Source organism: Lytechinus variegatus, chromosome 3 (assembly GCF_018143015.1).
Source record: "Lytechinus variegatus isolate NC3 chromosome 3, Lvar_3.0, whole genome shotgun sequence".
In the NCBI taxonomy this organism is placed as follows: Eukaryota; Metazoa; Echinodermata; class Echinoidea; order Temnopleuroida; family Toxopneustidae; genus Lytechinus; species Lytechinus variegatus.
In genome coordinates, this window is record NC_054742.1 from 59,063,456 (window position 1) to 59,088,736 (window position 25,281).

The following is a 25,281-nucleotide window of genomic DNA, read 5'->3' on the forward strand; positions in this document are numbered from 1 at the left end:
ATGCAAATGACCAGGGACCAGTGACGCGACCCACTCTCTATTTCTTTTGTATGTTATCATAAGAAATATTCAGATTTATTCCTTATTGTCATGTGAAACAAACTTAATTCATCATTTCATGTAGTCAAGTTGTTCCTTTATGTCAGATCTGTCGAAATTGCTATATTGTTAAATTCAAACAATAAAAACAAAAGAAATAGTAAGGATCACCATGGACTTTCCATTTGCATGTCACTGATCTATGCATGAAACTGTTTTGCGAAAAAATACGCAAAACTTTAAACTGTCATAACCTTCTTCAGTGTTTGAAGAAATTTTCATTGTAAAACTTGCTCGATTTTTCTATACTGATTCAAATCAACATTTTTCTGGGGTAATAATAATAGCAGGGCCCGCTGGGAGAACAATTTTCGGAACTGAAGCGGCTTCCCTGGGTAAATATACCTATATTATTATTATTACTTGACCTTCACTAGAATTGAACCTGTGATAATAGATTAGAAAAGGGGTTGTTTGATATGGGAGTTATTAAAGCATGATGTAATGTCATGGATAGTATTCTACAACCAGAGAAAGAGCTATGATCGATAATATGGCATAAGTCCAAAATATTGGTTGTTTACCCAATACACACACACACACACCAACCAGAAAAGAAAAGGAACACATTATCTTATTTTTCATATTTTCAACAATTTAATAGTGAAACATGACCGACATATTTCAATTTTCTCATGTTATAAATAACAGTGATAGTAATACTTTACATTCATATAGCACTTTTCATACAGACGTTCAAAGTGCTGTACAATATTAACAATCTTTCACTTGTATTTAATGATATCAACCCTGGACATAAATTTCATTACAGGAAATTTCAAATCCATGTATTTCCAACTTCCACAGCTTTGCAAATAGCGAAGTTCTTCAATGAACTACCAGTAACAATGATAAAGAAATAATATTTTCCATTAGGAGTCATGATATGATTGTACACTGTTCCTACAGAAATATCTCATATTTCATATACTGGGATATAAAGAGGAAGAATGCAAGATCATCAGCCCATCAAGTCCATTCTATGTTATGTATAAAGTATCATTACGGAATGAAAGTATGAGATACATTCTATAACTATCTTGCTTCAAATCATATTTATTCAGAATTTATAGTTGATTGAGCTTAGATACATTTCATAATGGATAAAACAATTATGAATCGGTTATTTATGCATAGAATAGCCATTATGCTCTATTTCATGAAATACAAACTCAATTTATTTTTCATGTACATAATAATATATAGCATTTATGAGGCGCTAATTAATCTAGTTGGCTATTCTATGGCACACTATATATTACTCAGGCTGTAGCTCCAGCTGCTAAAGCTGCTTGGTGCATTCAAGGAATTAATCCTGTCGGGTACCCATTGCCACACCTGGGTCGAGTGCAGTGCAGTTTGGATAAATTTCTTGCTGAAGGAAAACACGCAATGGCTAGGAATCGAACCCACGACCCTCTGTTTGAAAGGCGAGTCAGAATCACTAGACCACAATGCTCCCACATATAGACACTTATTTTGGGATCCTGAATAAATGTACAAGTTAAAAAGAATCGCTAGATTTGTTACCCCCTTTATAATATAATTGCTTTCACTTTCACAAATATATTGGTTATATAATTCCCTTTTTTCCTTTGGATGAAATCCATTGGTACTACCATTTCAATACTAATCTGCATGAAATTTATAAATCTCAATCATCAAAGGAAAAAAAATAATCACACATCTACACATTTACATTGAAGCCTGTATATAAAGACCACACAAGGAAGACAAAAAAAAGGTATCATAGGCTGGTGGTCTGTATGGAGAGGTTTCGATATTCATGTTTCAATGATGAAAATTATTCAAAGGAATCCAGTATAGACAATTTGTCTTTCTATAAAGGTGGTTGCTAAATCAGGTTGGACTGTATCATCATACGCAATAAAGGTAATGATGCCAAGGTCAAACTTCAGAAATATGCATATCTAGCAGATACAATTAATTAAGAGAGGTAGATGTTCCATTGTATTTATAATTAAAGATGACTTCATTAATTTCAGGGGCCTATAACACAAAGCTTAGCTATCATCGTAGAATATATCGACTACAATGTATATGTAATCATGAAAATCAAGTGTACGATTAAATCACTACCCTATGTGTTACAGAACCCAATTCATTAAGTTATTTGGAAGACCACAATTCCTCATTAACCATTTGCATGCTGATGTTGCAATCTTGCACATTTGTCAAAATAAATTCAGCAATCGTACCAATAATCATTCTCCCCTAGCTTCAAATTAGATAAGCTAATAAAAGGCAATCGTTCTTGCCTATCATCGATACAATAATAATAAGCATCAATTGTGCAATATGGAAATCTTGAATTAACGAAAATAACATGGAAACAATTGTCATTATTATCCTCCCAAAATTAATTCAGAGTGCAAAGATTTAAATGCTTGGGCACTGTGTCCACTCTAATGATTGTGGAACTACCTATATAATCAATGGCCTGCATAACCCGTGACAGGGGGGGGGGGGAGGGGGGTGTTTCACAATGAATTCAGTGTGACTAAAAAAAAATCACATTAAAATTCCCAGTTGAATGTGGTGTACATATAATTATAATAGAAGGGCCTGCTGGGAGAACAGTTTTTGGAACCGAAGTGGCTACCCTGGGTGAACAAGCCGTTATCATTTATCATTGATCCATCACCGCATTGTTCAGGTCCCATTCTTTAATGAATGAGGTTATGGGTTAGATCTGCATTGGAACTTTAATAAGCATCACTTTGTCACACTTGTATCTTTGTGAAACATTCCCAGAGATATAAAATGTAATCATATCATCACTAGTTCCATATGAATCTATAGGTAAAGTTTGAATTTGATGCATCAAATGGTTGGGAGTTTTATAATATATCTTAAGAATGAGCTATTTCAAGGAGACTACACACTCTAACCTCAATATCAGCAGTGCTGCAATTCTGCAATTTTTTGGTCTTGTATCTCAGCAATGGTTTTATTGATCCAATAATATTTACAATAGAAATAAACATCATCTGAATACATAAACATTTTAAATGTTCATAATTTGGTTCAAATGAAATGGATGTATCAATGTCAATTAGCTGCAGCAAGCAATAATTTCATAAGTCTCTAAACGTAGGCTCCATTTTTACAATATCACCGTAGTCCTTGAACTAGTAAAGTTACTCAAAATAAACTGTGAAAAAATGAAATCTATTCTGAAAAGCGAGCACACTTTAGATTGGCAACAAAGATTAAAAGCGAATACATGCATTATTATTGCTTGAAATAAGGACCCATCACCCGACAGGAATGTCATGATTATATTGCTAATTTCTCAGCAATCACTTATCTTCTTCCATGACCATTTGATATAAAGTTATAAATACAAACACAAGGAAGGTGGTTTTTATTGGATTTTTCCTTTCTCATTTTAAGATACCATAGATGGAATTACATTTAAAGACATGAGGAGAATCCAAATTTGTTGTTTCATAATACATGCATTACCAATATAACATTAAATACTATGAGAGGATTGTGGGTCGACCACTTTTCTTATGACATACAAGATAGCATTGCCTGCGTGAAAAAATTGAGCAATTGAACAAATATTCAACAGAACGATGACTTCCATGCACAGCATATAATAATGATTAATTTATAGATCTACAAGTGAAATCCCAGGAAAACTGGTGTGTTTAAATGTGGTCTGTAATCACTTTGAAAGAGAAACACTTTGATTAATGTATGGAGTTGAAAGTACACTGTGGTTGACCAATCTCTCAGGATCAACACGTACGAGTGATGTCGCAATTTGGGGGCATCTTGTTTCAATGTTCAAAGAAATCAACATGAAGATGAGATATAAAAACATTAAATGAATGACACAAGTGTAATGCTCTCGACAGTCTAACCTGAATTATACATCACAATGTCCAGAGGCGGACCGTGACCTTGAAGAGACAAAGCATTGGAGGGGCACAGCATTGTTCACAATAAATACAGTGCCCCTCTTATCAATTGTCTCCTCCGGGTCACGGTCCGCCACTGCCAATGTCGGAGCAGCATTTACTTTCTGATGCTGAAATGTCAGAGATATTTTATAACCCTTATGTGATCACATTCATGTGAAATATTTTTATATTCAATTCATCTACAAGTACTTGCTCTGCTTCTCAGATAGCCTAATACCACATGTACTAGACTAATCTGGTCAAAAACAATAAATTGTAATCTGTAGTTGATCTTCACCATCCAAACAAAAACATGTTGATTTCCCATGAACAATCAACCACAGTATCAAAGAATTTGCAAAACTTCTTTTTATCCCACGGAGAATAACGGAAGCTGGACGTATGAGGATCACTTAGTTTTGCTCCCCCAAAATAAGGCTAGCATGAAATAGATCATCTCAGTGACAGCTCTTTATAACATGAAAATATGAACATGTCTCATCATATATATACAAATATATATATATAGGCTGCAGTGCCATTTGTTCCAAATTTGCAATATAATTCAATGTCATTGCACTTTAGTGATGCACACTTTTCACAGTACAATATGGAAGTTAACATGCTCAAATCGGACTATTTTGGATCACCCTGCTATTCTATTATAAAGTTCACATGTTGTTACTTACTTGATGTGCTATAATGAGAAGCTGTTACATCAGGAAAGCATTACTAAACAGCCGGTAACAAAAAATGACAACAGAATACGAGGCATTTTGATATTGATCCATCACCATCACCTTGCTAGTCTTTGCATGGAGACACACTTGTTGATCAAAGTTTCGATCAGGGTCTGTGCCTGTAGACTGGACTTGGGCCTAATGTGCACAATACAGTGTACGTCACTTCAAAGGGGAGCAAAATTGGTTTCCACATTAAACCATCTTAACGGAGGAATTATCTTATTTTGGTTTGCAAGCAGTTGGTCTACTTATCAGATTATCTTATACCACATGGGCTAAACCCATTTGGTCTACTTTCCATTTGGTTTAATTGCCATTTGGTCACTACACTTGGTTTACGTCCAATCTATCTTATTCTCATGTTGTGTAAAGCCCAGATAATCTAAACTCCACTTCCTGTACTTATTACTTTTTGTTTGTCAAATGGGCATTTGATTAATAAACAATTAATCCAACCATAATTTTTAGACCAAGTGGATATTAGATGAAATGTGTTTAGTGGAGCTGAAAATTACAGAAAATGGTTAATGGGCTAAATGAGAATTCGTCCACATTGTTATCTAGTAGACGAACTGGTCACAGATGAACTAAGATCAGACAATGAGGTAGGAGACCAGACAGAAAAGTAGCCAAAATGGGTAAAGACCAACTTGCAATTCGAGAATTCCGCTCTTGATACAGTTACACTGTTTTGAACTTACTATCACATGATTACTTATCGTTTCACCACTTTGTATTAAACAAATTCATACAAAATAAGCCAACCCCGATTGTAAAACACAGACAGAGAGAAACTCTTACTTACACTGGACTACAAAAAAAAACCCCAGATCTTTCCCATGTGGTATTGATAATTCAAATGAGGATCTACATTCTGAATACTCCAAACGGCGTTTCTGGTACTTTAGCATTGAGTGAAGCACTAAGACTCAGGGCCAGGACCTTCCTCGTATCAGCTGGATCGATGACACCATCATCCCATAACCTGAACAAAGAAAAGATTGAAAACAAATGCATTTTTAGAGGACACAATTTTAAATCTGTTTCTCTGACAGGAAAGGTATTTTTAGATTCATATTTTAACACATTTATAAACCAAATGATTCTTTACCTCCCATAAGTTTGACCATAATCATTCAACCAATCTGAGAACAAAAAGAGGATGGATGCACAGACGATTTTAGAAATGTTTATTTAGAGAACATCATTTTATGTTCCCCCCTGAAGAAAGTCTATTTTTAGGTTTATATTTGTACACATATACCAACTAATTATATACATCCCTCCAATATGCATACACAAAGCAAGTTTGACTTTTATCATTCAACCAATCTGAGAACAAAAAGAGGATGGATGGACAGACTTTCAAAATGTATATTTAGAGAACACCATTTTATGTTTTCCCCTGAAGAAAATCTATTTTTAGGTTTACATTTTTACACACACACCAACTAATTATATATATGTCCCTCCAAAATGCATACACAAAGCAAGTTTGACTTTTATCATGAAAACAATGTGAGAACAAAAAGAGGATGGATGGACAGATGATTCAAAATTAAATCCCTTTGGATTGTTGAAATATGGACAGCCAAATGAGATTGAATGCAATTGAGTCTTGGAACTCTGGTTTTGAATGCTCCCCAGGGAGTGGAGAAGGTGCATACATTGTATTCAGGCATGCCAGGATCCAATGACTGGGGTAATAGTATATCTGTAAAGCGCTCAGAGACGCCATTCCGATGTATTAAGCGCTATAAAAGCAGATTATTGTAATTATCAATGCGCTAACATTACAGCTTCAATGCATCAGCCAATTAGACACTCAGATGATTCTTAACTGTCTGGAAGTAATAAATGAAACAGCTTTCTTCACCATTAAAGCATGAGGAATGAACATCAAAGACTTGTAAGAATCATACACGTAAACAAAATCAAGAAACGTTGGCTTTCCATACTTTTAGCATAAAGATGGACTATGGTCCAAGGAAAACTAGACTTCAGAAAACAGGCAATAAAGATATAGTTACCTCGCACTTGAATAGTAGGGGCTTCCTTCCTTCTCATACTTCTCCAAGATTGGAGCCATAATCGCTTCCTCCTCTTCTTTACTAAGCTATAAGAGGAAAAAAGAAATAAAAGAAATGGCTTGTAAATTGTTTTCACTGCATTGCTATACTTCGTGGTATAATAAGTGTATTTTTACAAAATTTCAAGTTTGATTTTTAATTTCGAATGAACCATTAAATCTAACATCAACCAAATGATATATCAAATTTAAGACAAGACAATAGCCTTTGATTTAACCAAATAAATTGTAAATATTCAATGATCATAACTTGATAATTATTAGATTAATTGATATCATTTCATGTGATACACAAATTTTCAAATTTCAGTTGAATTTGCTAATTTTGATGAGAAGTGAAATTGAATAATTGACTCTTACAAAAGACCCCTGTCCAAATTCAATATAGGAATTTAACTGGAATTTTTATTTGTTGAAACATGTTTTAAAAGTAGTAATGCTAACTGCAATCCTACGAATATGTTAAATTAAGGAATAAGACGTATGTCATCAATCGAAATCTGAATGGGCAAATATGCAATTTGTTACATCAATAACCTTTTAAACGATCAGACGTTGATGGTGCATATATTTATAATGAAATGCATGAATGTCGTCCCTGCAAGACGATGGAATCTCCTACCCGCTGACCTGTTGACCAGTTCAAGAAAGCCATTAAATCCCATCTATTTTGCAAATGAGGACAACGGATTGCATGGAGAGAGCTTATCATTCTGAGGTGCTGAATCATTGTTTTAGTGGCTCAATCATGGACGAGTGTGCAGCAGTTTGAGTTGAATGGACTTACCTCTAAACCTTCTCTCTTCCTCTGTGCAGCCATGACTTGAGATAAAACAAGGGCTGCTTGTTTACCCCCCATCACCGAGATCCTAGCATTAGGCCACATGTACAGGAAACGGGGACTACAAAAAAAACAAGAAAAGAAAATGAAATATTTAATAGAAATATAGGCTTCAAGGAGCTAGCTCCATAGCTAGAGTGCCCAGTTTTTCGCAATACGGAAAGTGGAAACAAAAAATGAATTCAGAAAGAATATGAAATTCACAGTTTTACATATTCTGTTCATAATCATAAATGACTTTATATCTGTTAGTGTCATCACAACTTGGCTATCTCTTTAGATTTATGAATTTTTTTTTTAGTAACCTCACAATGAATTTGATAGGATTTGAACTGCCAGAATTTTATACAGAGATGTTAGATGTATGATTCAATAAGAAATTGTTTTTACTTAAAGAAGAGAAGAATAAAAGAAATGAGATCACTTTCAATAATAGGTTCATCCGTTTGAAAGGACAAACATATTATAATGAAAAGCAGTTTTTAAAGAAAATTTATAAACTCCATCATATTGTAGATAAAGATGGGAAGATTAAGTCTATCTCGACCATTCAAAAAATGGGTTTGGATCGTTTTGAAATAGAAAAGATACACGAAATTTTTAATAACATTCCATACTTTTGGAAGGACTCGCTGAAAATAGGGGGTCAAAGTTCTATAGATAGTGAGTTAATTTTGGATTTTCAATTAAAAGGCAGGACTTTTGACTTGCAAGACATCACATCAAAAAGAATATATGATATTCTTGTAAGTATGAAATCGGATATACCCCAAGCATTTAAAAAACTTGAGGAAAAATATAATATAACAAAAAAAGATATATCTGATATATTTCTAAGACCACGAAAATCGACTCTGAACAGCAGACTCAGAGAATTTCAATTTAAAATATTACACAATATACTATACACAAAAAATATTTATTTAAAATGACAACAGATGATTTATGTTCATTCTGCAGTAAAGAAGAAGAAACATATGATCATATATTCTTTTCATGTGATAAAATAAAAACTATATGGAAAGAATGTGGGAACATGCTTCAACTCCCTATCATTACAAATATAGATAAAAAAGGTGTACACGTAGGCGTGGAAGGGTCAACTAAAGGAGAGGCTCAATTATTAAATCACATAATAATCCTCATAAAGTATATGATTTTAAAAAATAGTAGAATCACAAAAGATCCACCGACCCTTAACCATATTAAGGAAAAAATACAAGAAGATAGACTTGAAGAAAGAAAACTAGCTGAACAGAGAGGTCTATTAACAAACCATTTCAGAAAATGGGACAAGTTTATTTTCTAGGGATGCTGAGGCTAAGAAAGTTCAAGCACACAGTAGACTGAAATGGAGGGTAGGGTTGAGGGGAGGGAAGCAGGTCGCGCTTCCTGGGCTTGGATGGGATGTGGGGGGAGGGGGCAGTTGGGATGGGAGGGCTTTACTTTGTTTACTCATTCAGTTCAATTGCGTCACTATAAATTATTTTGTTATAACTATTTTGTTCCTGATGACTCGAATGTTATATTCTGTATTTTTTTTTGTACAATTCTTTTTTGTATTATGAATAATTGTTTATTTGACTTTGTGTGTTTTGTTAATATACTATTGTATGTATGATTTTGAACTGAATGTTTTAATAAATACTACTTCAAAACAAAAAAAAACACCCCAAAATACTTAAGTATCATTCAAATAAACTTTCCACAAATTTGTATATGTACTCTCTTCATTATGTATGCCCATTTCATCTTGATATTATGTAATTTGTATCCTTACGAAAAATTGAAAAAAACTGAATTCAATTTATGTTTACTATTTACCTGTAAGCTCTGCCGCACATTCCATAGTTTCCTGCCCCGAAGGAACCCCCAACAATGACTGTGATCTTAGGAACCTTAGCACAGGCTACCGCTGTAACCATCTTAGCTCCGTTCTTAGCTATACCCCCGGCTTCTGCTTCTCTGCCAACCATAAAACCTGACAGGAACAAATCAATTGTAGAAGTCTTCTTACATGTATATGCACCGAGCAGGAATATTTTTTCCATACAATAAGTGTACATGGGTGGTCAAAGCTAAAACGAAGGTGCAAATGAGTACATTGATAATTGTTCTATACACTGGTTGTCAATATTTACGTGCATGGGACTAGAGTTGTTAATCTTAGCATACAATCTGCCATATAAGAAAATTTATGTAGATATGATACCTACAAAATTAGACAGTAAATAAGGGATAGATTCAACTATACAATACATCTACCAAACATTTTTCAAGGGAAGGACTCTAACAAGGATTACCGATGAGCAAGTATCAAGTTTAAGTTTATTTTTTGGTGGGGGAGGGGGGCATAATCTACCAATCAGCGGAATGGCTTACCTGTGATATTTTGGAGGAAGAGAAGAGGGATCTTTCTCTGACAGCATAGCTCAATGAAATGCGTTGCTTTGAGGGCACTCGATGAATATAGAACACCATTATTACCAAGAATACCAACAGGGTAGCCGTGGATGTGGGCAAATCCTGACAAATGAAACAAAGCAAAGAATTATTTTTTTCCTCTCCAGTTTCATAGATTTTTCAAGTGAAAACAAAGTGGCCAAATCGTGGTTTTGGGAACCACTCTTAGATTTGTGTACACGCACTTGTGTACAAAGTGAATGGAGGTGGAAATAGGGAACCGTGCGTGTGACTGAATAAAGCGCTGCTGTATGAAGTGAACAGTGGTTCCTAATATCACGATAATGCCAACAAAGTGAGGTACTCAAACTTCAGCAATCAATTATTTGAACAAATCAGTCATATTGTAAAGTTAACACTGATTCATGGCCTTTGATAGATTGATTTATACAAGTTTTCCTAGGCCCATGACACAACAGATAGCAATTGATTGCTAATTTGAAAGAACAATCCTTATCTGTTCCTTGTCAGTCTACTGAGCCATGTCTGACTTGTACACAATGTTAATTCTTCTGTTATGTTGTTTTTGTATTATGTTCATAATAATGTGAAATATGAAAATAAAGTAAAATATCAAATAAGAAATGCACATGCAACAATACTCTTGATAAGCCATTTCATTTAGGAAAAAAAAATTGCTACTTAAAGATAAATTCCAGTTTTGTTAACAATCTCAAAATGACTTTTAACAGAATCTAATATAATGACCACCCAAGTGTCTGTTTGTATGAATAAAAAATATGTGCCAAAGGATTCTGGGAGAAATTGTGTAATTGCTGAGAAATAAGCAAAATAAGCGCGGATTCGGTCACTTCCGTCTGGTCTTTATTCCAGCAATAATAATACACTGTCCCACGTGTGCCTATCTGTGTTGGTGATCTTCAGTGTGAACGTTTTTCAGCGTAGATTTCAAGATTTCACAAAGTTCAGTTTATGTAACTGTACCAGATCTAGATCCTCGATGATATTCTGACAATTAAGCCTGGTTTTACAGACTTTCTCATGAAATCAGTGTTTACTGCAACTACTGGAATTTCTCTTTAAACCTTTGTTTTACAGGGCCCTGTTAATTAGTAAATTAAATCAATGAATTTTTATATTCAAAGCTAATTGCGCGAGTAAAGCTTAAGCGCTCTATCATTTAAGGATGGACAACTTTTCTTACAACATGCATTCGGAATAATTAATACCTGTCACTATGGTGTCTCCATATTGCTGCTTGAACTCATCAAAGACACTCTCATCTACAATTCTTGCAATCACTTCCCTGATGTCGTAAACCTTGCTGAAATCCACTGATGCAATGCCATACAATTCATCTGCGGAGTACAGGGGCTCCTTAGGCTTCAACACTGGTATCTGCAATGAGGATGCAATAAGACTTGTATTCATGACCGGGGATTGAGGCACGCACCTGTAATCCAAGCTACGATGGGGTAGTTACAAACTGATGCTGAGGTTCGAGGTTCAAGCCCTAGTCACATCTCTGGATCATGACAGTAACGGTCTTAAGGCCTGGTCACACCGCCCGAGCGTTGTTGGAGCGGTCATGGAGCGGAGAGAAAAAAAATCATCACCACTCGCTACCGTTCACCATTTTCGATTTCAATTGTTATTTTTTTGTTTTCGATTTTTTCCCCAATTTTGTGAACGAAATTCGACCCTCTCTCCCTGCTGCTCCACGACCGCTCAAACAACGCTTGGGCGGTGTGACCAGGCCTTTAGACATAAATAAGTGTATCTGAGTGATACATGACTTTAAAAACTCAAATTCACTCACACACTGGCTACAATGTAATTATAGTAAAAAGAACAGACAAATTATACCTGATTTTTTTATTCATGAGATTAATGCTTTACCTACCAAAGTCAAGTAAGCTCCCCAGTAGGCTGCATTCTTGCAAGTTTTTTTTATTCATTTGATAAATTTTGAATAAAAAGATTAAAAGAAAGTAAACAGGTTTAAATATGGTTGGTTGAGTTTAATAAGAAAAAGAACTAATCTTCAAAGCAACTCAAGAACTCATTCCTGCATCACCAGCCAATTATTCATGACCTAACAAAGAAACAGTGCTATGTATCTTTGCCAGAATTGACCACCCCAGTCTCGATATGAAAGGTACAATGTCAGACATGAAGAAAGCAATGTAGAAGCATCATATAAAAGCATAGAAATTTATTTTTAGCATGTACTGAAATTAGGGAAGTTACATACAATTGTCAGTGGTAAATTATTATTGACACTGACTCTAATTGACAGATGAAGTCATTGTAGGAATGAGATCTGAGCTTACTTTTCATAGAACAGAGCTTTAGCATATTGAAAAAAAAAACACATTCTTTCAAAAATTATCTTAAATTATAGCAAGCAGATTTGGATACTTGCAAGTTGCAGCTCTGTGTGTCAATGGGAATCAACTTTAAATTGGATTGCAGTGACCTTTTACATCATTTTACAGACAATATTAATTTCAAGCATTACTCACATTGACTTCTTTTTTTCTGTTCAAATTTGCCACAGCTCTCCTGGCAAGATAAAGCGCATGACTCTCGTCGTTCGCATAATGGTCTGTAACACCCGACGACCTGGTTGAAAAACATAGATTTATAACGTGTATAAATAACCAATCAAATCAGCCTGTACCAAACTACTTAAATCAAATATATTGCCCATATTATGAACTTTGGTTAAACTTAAACCTAAAGTTATGATTTAATTATGGGAAGCTACATGTGTCATCAATATCCAGAATTAGAAGATCAATTTATCATCACATTTGACATTCAAATCAATAAAATACTTTTAATACTTGAAAGGATGATTACAATAGTTAGTTATCTCCATTTAACCATTGTCAGTATCCCAGTAAAGCATCAAAGTTCAACCAAATATTTGAGACTCATAGCTTCCCATAATGTTAGCCGAGATTAACCATGGCTTTTATAGTTAAGCCAAATTTCAGAATATAGGGCATTGGATGGAATTCACAAAGACGGTTTCAATCTACCATGAAGTTTTTAAATTTTTTGGCATCGGTATGCTTTATTTTCTGCAGTTGATATCTTCAAATGATTGCTGGTAAAGCATGTGTGATTGTTACACTTGATAAGCTTGATAAAAATTGCTAAATTTGCGCTTGTTGGTCCGACAATGGACTAATGCAAGGTTATTCAAATTAATTTCTCTATTCCTGTGCTAGTCTGTTGTCAACATAATAGCAATAAGCATATATTCAGCATACAATACCAAACACAAAAGCTCTTTAGAAGGAGTGATTTGATCATTTGAAGTGCAATACGCTAAATAAAATGTACCTAATCCATAAAATTTGAAAATGTCATTGTCTGAATTTTAACCAGCCTCAAGAATTACACCTCTTCAGATCATCAAAATGTTTCTTTTGTCAGTACTTGAAAATGCTTAAGAACCGAAGTGAAAAATATCAGATTGCATATAATTATCATTAATATGAATGTAAAGTATTTTCAAATATTGATACATCTCAGCACCCCAAAAATGTATAAGTGAAAACAAATCATAAAAAAAATCTTACTGCTGGGCTATTTTTGAGCTTTTGACTTAATGAAATGATACTCAGTAATTTTTGCAGTCACAAGACTAACAATGTAATCTACAAAATTTTAGTAAATTTCTTCCCCCAAAATCTTAATTCATAAGGCTTAGGTATGCATATAAAATATTTTGATTGATTAATTCATTAGTAAACACCAACATTTTCAATTTTTGGGGCTCTTCATAAAATTTAATCAAAAATACTTGTAATTAACAGTCATTAAAGTTGAGTCTAGTCATATTGATAAACCCGATTCCTGTCTTACAGTTACGATCGATCTGATTCACCTTAACTATATGGAAATCCAACAATGTCATGATTTTTTTCTCCAGGAAATTAGCACAATGTCCTATATAAGAAAAGAGAAGCAAACTGAATTTTCAAGCCATGGATGAATGTATGATTGTACATTATATCTCAAAAATATTTTGAACAAAAATGCATTTTAGATCTTGACGTTGCTGGCTTTTCATGGTTGTGGTTGATCGGATCAATCGTAACTCTTTGTAAGACGGGTCTCACCTGCAATGGAGGTCGGCTCCCCCTAGATCTTCAGCGGATACCATCTCACCTGTTGCAGCATGCACCTATACATATAGGGAAGAGGAAAAACACAAATTACAAAAAAAACTATTACCACCAAGTGGAATGCCTCTGGCAGTCTTGCCTGCATTACATGGTTCAATTTAGCTGCAGTGTTGACTCTAATTTAAAAGTAATTTAAAAAACCCCATTCATTTCATAATAAGTTGCATGTCTTTATCCAAAGTCTAATGTTTGTGGTGAATTTCATGAGCACCAACAAAAACTAAGGAAGTAGTTTGATCTGCAATAACTTTTTCTTGGATTCTGGTCTAAACATGCGCTTACCATGACAACACAATTTCGAATACATTTGGATGATTCTTGTACATCTTTTCCTCAAATCCTATGTGTGTGCCAAATTTCATGTGTATAGGTCGTAAACTGAAAGAGCTATTTGATCCATGCAAGATGTTTACACATTTATTCCTGAAATATGACATTACCATGGCAACACAGTTTCCAAAAGATGAGAAAAACATGTTTGGCCCCTTTTCACCCCAAGACCAATGTTGTTACCATGGTGACACAACTTCTGACACATGTGAAAAAAAAATCTTGCACATCTTTGTGTCATGACCAATATGTGCACTGAATTTTAATGATAGTTGGTTAAAAACTAAGGAAGTCGTTTGCAATATTATCAATGGACTAAATGCCTGCCCGCCCAATTGTACGCTGATTTCTATACATCCAATATTTCATAACCTATTATTTCTTTTGTTTTATCTTTGCAAGTCCATGATTTTTATCGTGATAGACAGTCGGAGTAAACACAAATAATCACCAGGACCCTGGGAACAATCTTTAAATAGGGGGTGCTGGAGGTTTTTTAGAAAAAAAGTCAGAAGCCCCCCCAAAAATGCTGAAATGGATTTTGGAAAGAAAAAGAAATTGACAAGCAAAAAAGGTTATTGCCCCAAAATCTCTACGCAGCACCCCCTGAAAAATCTTGGTGGTGCTTCTCCCTAGCACCCCCACTTCCTAGGGCCATGATAATCACCCAGACAAAACAACAAGTCAGAATTCTTACAAGAGGAGGTCCAGCTAGAAAGATTGTTCCCTGTTTTCTGACAATGATGCTCTCATCTGCCATGGCTGGAACATATGCTCCACCTGCGGTACAGCTACCCAGAACTATCGCAATCTGTGAAAATAAAAATACAGTCAAGGATTACTTTTAACCATGTTCCAACAAAGTCAATAAAATCATATGGAAAAGGGCAGAATGGCAAGTTATTATAGGTGATAGCCATACGGATTAGGAGGAGCAAAAGAGAAAAATACAATAAAATCTATAAAAATGACAATAACAAGAGGAACGCCTATTAAAAAAACTAACCAGCATTAGATGATTCAATAATTCTAATCAGATCACTGTCATTTGAATAAATAAAGGCATTTTTCATATGAAGAGCCTCATAGAAATGCCTATTTGACCCCTTTTGGGGGAGTTGGGCAATACCCAAAACGTATTGAGTAAGGATTACCTATGGCCATGGTCATCGGTGGCACTAACCACTAGTTGATAGAGGCCTGTGGTACACAAATAATAATAAATATAATTCGTATAGCGCACTTTCGTTCTGAATTATATGCCAAAGGTGGTTCAGAGCATAATTATACAGAAAGAGAGAGAAAAAAAGAGTAAATAGCAAGTTTGAACGACACATGCATAACCTTCAATGTACAGATGGTTGTCTGTCGAAAGCACCATCATATAGGTATGTCTTCAGGTTTCCCCTGAAGGTAATAGCTGATGTCTTGGTTTTCAAACCCTGTGGAAGAAAACTCCACAAGGTCGGACCTGCAAGATCAAAGGCCATTTTCCCACTATTTCTTTGAAACCAGAACTTGTAAAATATTAGAAATTGAGGATCCTAAGTTTCATGAGGGTTGGTACAGTGTAGTTGTAGTTATGAATCAAAGAGTTCTTGTAAGTGGGGGAAATTCCACTGACAATATGTAAGACCATAAGAAGTATTTTGAAGAAAATATATTCCCTCAGGGGCAGCCAGTGAAGACTTATCAAGATAGGAGTGAAATGACCGACATCCTTTACGAACCTGTGGTATTCCTGCAGCAGACATAGTGGCTTGGTTAAAGAAGATTCTACCAAAGTGTTCTTTCCCTGGAAACACTTCATCCTGTCTTGGCAGATTAGCCCCACCAGAGTCCACTGCATAAGATAAAAGAATACCAAATGTTTTACTAGCTCAGATAGAATGTGTAAGCATGAATTATGGTACTGTCGCTTGGTTCATTGGAACACCAGAACAGGAAAAATGTTACAAAGAAGCTGAATGTATTGATCAGATTCAAGTTTTCTAAATTGTTTTTTTTTGTCACTAGAGGTCTATTACTTCCTTAAACACTTATTTCAAGGGAGAATGGGGGTGGGAAGGCAATATCCTACTAGCAATACAATGTCATATTCAAAGTAAAGCAAAATAAATGAATAAACAAATACAAAAAACATACACACATACACAATGACATTACCACCTTATACATCAAACCATAAAAAAGACTAGGCTGGAGGATGGAAAATGGGGGGGGGGGGTGCCTAAAGACTTCTTCAATATACTGTAGTTACAGATGAATTAAAATAATATAGGATATTCACATACAAGCTATCAATAAAAAAGAAATCAATTTACCAAGATAGATGCAGGGCAAATTATTTTCCTTGGCAATTTCCTGAGCTCTGAGATGTTTCTTGACCGTGATTGGGTAGTAGGTACCAGCTTTCACTGTAGCATCATTAGCAACAATCATACATTCTGTCCTGTTTAAAAAAAAATTATAGACATACACTTGTATTCTGTTTATCTGTTTCTCCTTTCACACAAAGCATTTTATCATCAATATTTGAATGGATTCCCTTTTAACGCTTAAAGGCTATATTCCACTCTAAATACCACCACCAATCTGTTCTTTGCATTCAGAGAAATTATGATTGTGAGGGAGAATAAGCCCCTGAAATATAAGTTGAAAAACTTGCAAACGAACAGTATAAAATTTTGTAAGCTATATCACACGCTTTTATCATGACCCTAATCTGTATATTAATTCAGGAAAGCAATTTTATGGCCAAGTTTGGACTAACTGACAGTAAATTCATCAAAGTATTTTTGTTGTGATCTACCCCGAGTATCATATAAACTTTATTATCATTCTTATTCCTATTATCATATCATCATCATCATCATTATCATCATCACCATCATGATCATTATTATTTGTATTATCATATTATACAATCAAATTTATTTTATTTCATTTCATTATCTTAAAAATGATCTAATCTGTTCACCATTTCTGAAAATATCACACGAAAACCAATTTGCATAATAATGAAAACTGTTGCCCACAATTTGTGGACTCTGAATTCAAACTGTTTGTATTTTGAAGTGATAAATTTCAAAAAAATTATCAAAACACATCAACTAAAATACTTATCAATTCATTCAAGAACATATTCACATCTGATAAGCTCTAATAGCATTTGACCTTTGTATCTATGAATTCTCTTGACATGGTTTTTGGATTGATAGATGTTAAACAACTCTGCCAACAGTACATGTATTGTCAGTTGAATCTCTAGGTACCAGATAAATATTTTTGATAAAGTTGAAACGAATTTAACTATGTATATGACAAGCCAATTTCTCATCTAATCATACTTCCTGACATCAAGAAATCATTATACATGTAGATGTTGACAAATGGCAACCCTTCATATTAAAAGAATTCATGAAAGTAGGATTAAATGAAGTTCGAAGTGGCTTGCTATCCTTAGACACCCTTTAGATAGTAATAAAAGATTTCATCCTTCTCTTGGTGTACATACATTTTAGCATTTATATAGCACTCTTTATCAAACATCCTCAAATCACTTAACAATAATAACAGTGAATATACATGTAGTTCTACTCTCCATGTGCTTTTATACAGAACAAAATAAATATGATTTTTAGCTTGTTTTGAATAATTGTAGTGAAGGACATGAATAGATTTTAACAGGGACACTATTCCCAATACAATGAACTACAATGACTGCCAGTGAAACTTATGCAGTGTTGACCTTTCATTTTGGGATTGTGTATTAAAACGAGAAAGGTATGCTCTAGAAGCATACAAAGAAATCAATAGGTTTAGACTTACCCTGATATTCTACCAATACCAGTAACAATGCCCCCTGCTGGTACCTCTTCTTCACCATACAACTCATGGCCAGCTAACTGAGAAAGTTCCATGAATGGAGATCTGAGGATAAACAAGAAATGAGGTAGCTTTACTACAGCTTTCAAAATATATTAATATACATTTTAGCTGCAGGACTTGCAGTAAACAAAATTTCACTAATGAGTAAGTCTTTACAATCAAAGTTAAATTCACCATATCATCGAGGATCTAGTACAAAACATGGTACAAAATCTCCCCTCGACATTTTTCGTAATAAATCCACCATTCGATTTTTTTTTATCGTGTTGCTCGCTGAATTTTTACTTTCAAGTCTTGTGCAACTTTTGAGACCAAAATCGCACCCCCTGTGTACGCGATTCCGAAATTAAATACATTTCATAAGTGCATGCAGACCCAAAATTGCTCAAAAATGTGAATTCGTGTACAAATCCAATGCAAATAGGATTTTAGCCAAAATTCATGAATGTATCATCCTGTTCATGGTCAAAATAAAGTCCCCGACAATTTCCACTGTAAAATCAATAAAAATTTAAAAAAAAACAGAGAAACAACATGTATAAGAAATTTAGAAAACAATAAAATACATAAGAAAATAAATGTGATAATGAAATTTTTTAAAAATACATTTGATCAGATTCCTATAGTCTGTGAACCCAAAATTAGCAATTTAGGGGCATTATGAAGTTAATAAGTGCATTTTTTTTTATTTTACACATAAATTGGCATAATTAATTAGCAATGAATGGTGGCCATTTTAAAGGTTTATGATTTTTTAAACACTTTTTGAGATTGTTATGACCGGCATTTATCTTTAACGCAGGTCTAAAGCTTTGGTTAAGGGTCAAGAATTATACTCAAGTATTATTTGACATTCTTCTCACACAAAATATTTGTGACCATTGAATACTCTTTCAACTGTTAGAATAAAATTTAGAATTGTTTCATATCTAGGGCCATTTCTCATACTTGATAATTTTTTCAGTTTTTGTTAAAAAATGGCCTGTAGTGCAATCACCTTTATGCATATAAAATCTATAAACATTAGAAAAGAAAACATATCCTTGTATTTTCAGCCTATTCGATGCTCGAGAGGTGGTTTTACACCAAAAGACGTGGTGGTAAAAAAAGTAAATATTTGAACAATTATTGTAAAATAAAGAAATGCTTTTGATCACTACCCATACAATTATATGTCTTTTTTCATTTTACACCTCGTCAAATGTGACTTGCCACCTAAAACACAACAATTAGTTTCTCAACATGAAACTTTAATTTTTTCTTGAGCTTGAAAAAGGACATCTAAAGCCTAGATATAACTGGTCAAAATTGATCAAAAATAACCCACACAAGAATCAAGACAAGTGAATACATGTAGAAGGTATTCAGTGACAGCTTAAAAAAATGAGAAAACAAGAAAACAAGGTTTGAATTTTGGGGTTCTCTCAAGCTTGAGATATAGGCCTAAGCATGCTGTACAACTTTGGTGAAGCTTTCAAGAAGTTCAGAAAAATTGATGTCAAAGAAGTCAAAGAAACTTGTGTATGTTGGCTTTTATTAATTTTACAACTTAAAATTTAAACAGCATGAAGAAGGATAAATACTCTTTCAGATAAGCTAATTTCACCATTTAAGAACAAATTTGACCAGCCACCAAAAAACCACCAATAAGTTGCCCAACAAGTTACTTTGAGATTTTCACATCCCAAGCTTTAAGATGATATATAACTTGTCAAACCTAGTCAATAAACCATACAATTACTGGATTGGATACAGAAGAAAGTAAGCGGCAGCTTAAACCAATAAGGATAAAACAAGGTTTTAATTTTGGGGTTCACTCAAGCATAAAATGCACACACTGTACAATCTCAATGAAACTTCCAAGCTCTCTGCAAAAACTTGTCAAAATAACTCTTTTATCTTGTTTTCTATCAAACTTTTACACTTGAAATTTGAACAATATGAAGATGAATTGCTCTTTCTGATAAGCTTATCAAATATTGGTTTTTGAAGAGCAAATTACTATTTTGGCTATTTACAGAGAACTGTTCCCTGGCGATTTATTATTTGGGGGTGGCTGGTCACAAAAAGTTACAGAGAACCTTCCCAGGTGACTTATTGTTGGTTTGCGATTTGCGGGTCACGTATGAAAATTTCTTTCATGAACACTTTATGTATGAATCGCATAGACTAAGTGGTGTTAGAACAAGTAGGTATAACATGAAATGGGATAAAGCGGAAATTAGACAACATAGTGAATGAGCTAAATGACAATTAGACCAAACAGTTAGAAGAACTGATTGTAGTTGAACTAGGGTTAAATCAAGCGGAAGGAGACATAATGGAATGTAGGTGAACACCCAGTGGCAATTTACCAAGAAAACTACAAACATATATACTACTCCTACAAGAAAACTTACCCTGGGTCTAAAAGATTTGTTATTCGCTCTCTGACGAGCATCTTTCCTTGTGAAACATGTCGCGCTATACTCCTCTCTCCTCCACCCTGTGCAATTTGCGATACTGTAGATTTCAGTTGATTAACAAGTCCTTTCATCTGTTCATAATTCTCCTGCAATGGCATGATAAACACATCCAAAAATTAGTGGTGCTAGCTAGGATTTATAATTGTGTTCACGACAAGTTGGGGAAATTAAAAATTTAAAAGTCATGATTTTTTGCATTCTTACACGAATAGAACAGGAACTTCAAAATAAAGAAAAAAAAGATTGATTTTTTGGAATATTCAATGCATTGCTGCTGGAGAGCTAACGTAAAACTTGCCAGAAAATTATTCATTTCACAAATTCATGTCTTGCCAGCAGTGACACTGACACCTAACGCAGTCATAAGCACAGTCAATCACTGTAACACTCATCGAAGTACAGGCACTATCACTCACCAAAAAAACTGCTGAAATACAAACCACGTCTTTAAAATTGATTTATCTGCGCAATATTTCCAAAGCATGAGATAGATTAGACCAAAAGCTTCAGTCTCTGTATTTTGGTTGTTCCGCTGAACTGCGTTGGCTCACTCACCAATACATAGACTGAAAAGCTTGGAGGCCCGTACGTACAGACAACGTATTTTAGCAGTAACGTTAGATCGAACAGCGGGAACCCGATTTTCCGATCGTTTTTTTGTACATAAAATGTCATATTATGAAAAAGAAATCACATCCATATTTACGAAAAAATGTTTAAAATTCAGAAATATCGTACCTTAGACCTCAGTTACCGCTAATTCTTATGAAATGATGATCGAAACATCGTCATCTTCAATCCTTTCGTTGGTCAAGGTAAGTTGCCATCTTGGATGACGTCATCATCATTACAGACGTATTTACCAGTCGCTACCTATCGCGATTTGTGCCGCTGCTTTGCGCTGCGCTTGGACATATTGATATGCGTGCGTTCGGAACTTGTCGCTCGCATTGATTGGCCAAGATATCGAAAATTTAATCGGAAAGCCTTGATAAAAGCACAACTCGTTGACGGCTGCCATATTTTCCTCTCCGGCAGAAAGTCAAAAAATAAGGAATAACCCAGGGAATAACTCATCGGTAACGTATATTTTCAAAATATTATAAAATGTATATGATATCAATAGAAAGATTAGAGTCTAACGAAAATAGTGGACCTTCGTCCAAGATAATATAATGTCATTTAGAATCTAAAAGAAGTAACAAATCTGGACAAAACCCGTCCGCCGAATTGTCGGACCAGATTACACATGAAGGCTCGTACTGACACATTGCCGTCGGTAAATGGGGATTGTAGTAAAATGTCAGAAATTGTTGAATAAATCCCCAGAAACGACGGTTATTCCTGTCTAGAGAGAGATTTGTTCAGATTTACATGTATGGTCAGTTCCCCCATGTCTGCGCGGTCTCCCAAGTCTGCGCACCCGCGTATCTGCGCGATTCTAATTAAAGAAGATACGCAACGAGCACGAACTTTACAAATGCAATACATAGGCAGGTACAGGTATTCATGAAAAAATCCGACTCAAAATGGTGGAAAAATAATGAATTCAGGGCATTTCATGTGACAGCCTCATAAATGCAGCCTTTGTCATCAAAATCCCCGAAACGTGTGCAAAGTGAATGAGTGCGCAGACATGGGGTACCATTGTTTTTTTCAATCTGAAAATGACTGCCCGCAGTTTTTTCAAGAAAATCCTATATTTTCTTTTATTTTTTAATGAGAAATTTGGTACACTTACTCTTAATAATATAATGAACATTATCAACTCAAAGATTTTGTGTAATAACAAAAAAAATCATGTTAAATCTGAACTCAAATTGTTAGGTGCGCAGACTTGGGGCCCACCATCATACATGTAGGAAGTGGGGTAGCCGAAAATGCAATAAAAATGAAGAAATCTGTGATTTCTTCTGAGTTTGCAAACTTTATTTTCTCGCAAATTTATGATTGTTTCTTCAAAGTTACCAATAAAAAACAAACAGTCTATGGACAATTGTTCGTTGTGGAGGGAACACCATCCATCATGATAAAATAGGTTTTACAAGTTTTGCCTAGTACTCCAGTGTGTGCGATTACTTAGATGTATAAAAGAATGTATGATATCACGTTTTCGTGGGATATGCATTCGAATAGTACATACGCAACATCGCAGTCTAAATACATGAGCTGTGCGAGATAAGTCGATCACGACCTTCCATTAAACTAACCCTGCATTGAGTGTATCGGACTATTAATAAACTTTACCTGATATTGCGGCGAGGTTTTATCAGCTGGTGACCCAATAGTAGCAACTTTTTCTGCATGATACGACCTCAATAAAGTCTGCAAGCTACTTCTCCCTCTGACTAATGTTCTTAATACATGTTTAGTATGAGTAAGATTCATGTTTTTTTTAACTTCTTGGTACGGTATCTACACAAAATTAAAATTGCTCGCTCGGCGATATCAGTTAGTGTCGCCGAAACGTCCAATCGCAAAGAGAAAATAATACCATCAATCTCGAATAGACTTTTTTTCGAGCCTGAGGCTGGGTAATTAAATCTTTTCCGTCTCAAAATGTACAGACGTAACACGACATAGTAAACTATCAGACATAATGGAATATGATTACAGATCTTAATGAAAAATCAGAAAGGTTAAATGAGTCCAGCAGAGGAGCTTGCCAAATTGAATGGATGAAAACAATAACATTTTCTTTATCATTTTTTCTTAATTTGAACTGTTGTTTCATCATTCCCCACTTGAATAGTATGAGATCATGTATTTACACTATGGCCCGAATTCACAAAGGTGGTTTTGAAAACCCACGGTTGAGTCCATGATTTATGCAGATTTCCTGTATAAATTACGCTTAATTTAGCGTGTATCAGGCGCGTGTATAAAACATGTCCAATGCTGATCTTATTCATGAGTCCTCTGTTTGAAGAGTGGACTCGTGAATAAAAACAATGGACTCATGAATAGCATATTTACCTTTGTGAATTCCGGCCTATATGTCTCAGTGGCTAATTCTATATCCCCACCCTTTTTTAAAATTTTTATTAAATGAAATAATCATTGTTTAATAATTTTAGACATGTGTGTATTCCTGTGTAATAAGTTTTAGCAATTATAAAATATTAAATAGGTGCAATCCTGAAATTTTCATTCTTGGATTTTGATATGTTCTCATAGGTTTACTATACAAAAGAATACAAAGAGGGGATATGACATCATCAGCTTGCTTACTGCATATTCATGAAGACATGCATTGAACTGCTTTATCAAAATAATGCAAAATTTTAAATGGTTATTTTGTTATTCCTCTTCCAATTGTGATTATATTTACTTTGTGTGATTTAACCCTACCTGTCCATATATTTCAATCTCTTTCTTATTACTTTTCCTATCATGAAGCACCTTGTAAGATTTTTATTCTTGATGCAATTTAATCAATAGAATTCTGTTTACGGTACTTATTTTGTGCTTTGTTTTCGGAAAATATTTCAATTTGTAAATATACCCCTGAAGCCTATGTGCTGCTGGTCAATATATCCATGTATATACCAATATAAATAAAATATATTAATACCTTTTCGGTTTTCTATTCGCATTGTCTGCAAGTAGCTGGTCTACTTCTCAGTTAGTCTAATGCTCCATAAGCTCAAACCCACTTGATCTATTATCAATAGCATCTACACTACGCTTTGTCTAATAACCACTTAGTCTAATTCTCTTTTGGTCTATCAGCCAATCGATCTAATTACCACTTCATCTACTAATCATTTTTTACTTGTCTAATAAAAATTAGACCATTTGCCCTACCAATTTCAACAGAATTCAGGGGCCGCGGAACGGTTTTCAAAGTGGGTGCGGGGGGCCGACCATGTAAAAAATCACAATCATATGGTAATTTTTACGTTTTTGTACACGGTTTTGGAAAAAAGTGGGGGGCTGAAGCCCCCTCGCCCGCTTCGGCGGACCCTGGAATTGATAGAGGAAATAAAATCATAAGTGAGCAAAGTTGCAATCATACCAACCAGTCAGGAGATGAAGTGATTGTAGAAAAACTAGGATTAGACCATGTAGAATGAAATGACATTTAAGTAGACAAAACTGTTGTAGAGCAATTGGACCATGTGGAATGAAATGACATTTAAGTAGACAAAACTGTTGTAGAGCAATTGGAAATTTACTATCTCTTGCCTTCAGTCATTCAATCAATCCTTTGCATCGCAAATCACATATGACAAAAAAAAACAATTCACAACAAAATAATA

The 25,281-nt window shown here is 34.6% G+C and overlaps 1 protein-coding gene across 1 annotated transcript; it reads right to left on the bottom strand.

The window, feature by feature from the left end:
• Positions 1–5,240: 5,240 nt before the first annotated feature.
• Positions 5,241–23,498, bottom strand: LOC121411501 (methylcrotonoyl-CoA carboxylase beta chain, mitochondrial-like). The gene is made up of 14 exons (XM_041604266.1): positions 23,267–23,498; positions 20,954–21,105; positions 18,495–18,596; positions 16,988–17,115; positions 16,394–16,506; positions 15,361–15,474; positions 14,268–14,332; positions 12,657–12,756; positions 11,361–11,529; positions 10,090–10,233; positions 9,532–9,688; positions 7,654–7,768; positions 6,808–6,893; positions 5,241–5,762 (listed from the first exon to the last, which is right to left on the bottom strand). The coding sequence occupies exons 1-14, from the start codon at positions 23,405–23,407 to the stop codon at positions 5,645–5,647; spliced, it is 1,704 nt and encodes a 567-aa protein (XP_041460200.1). The 5' UTR covers positions 23,408–23,498; the 3' UTR covers positions 5,241–5,644.
• Between the last annotated feature and the right edge of the window lie 1,783 nt (positions 23,499–25,281).

Bases quoted from the DNA above. Each gene is read 5' to 3' on its own strand.
- LOC121411501 (XM_041604266.1), bottom strand. From the start codon at position 23,407: ATGAATCTTACTCATACTAAACATGTATTAAGAACATTAGTCAGAGGG. The intron at 10,234-11,360 runs GTATTAATTATT...TTCATTTGTCAG, and splicing joins TGGAGACACCATAGTGACAG to GATTTGCCCACATCCACGGC. The intron at 9,689-10,089 runs GTAAGCCATTCC...TGTTCCTGTCAG, and splicing joins CTTCCTCCAAAATATCACAG to GTTTTATGGTTGGCAGAGAA.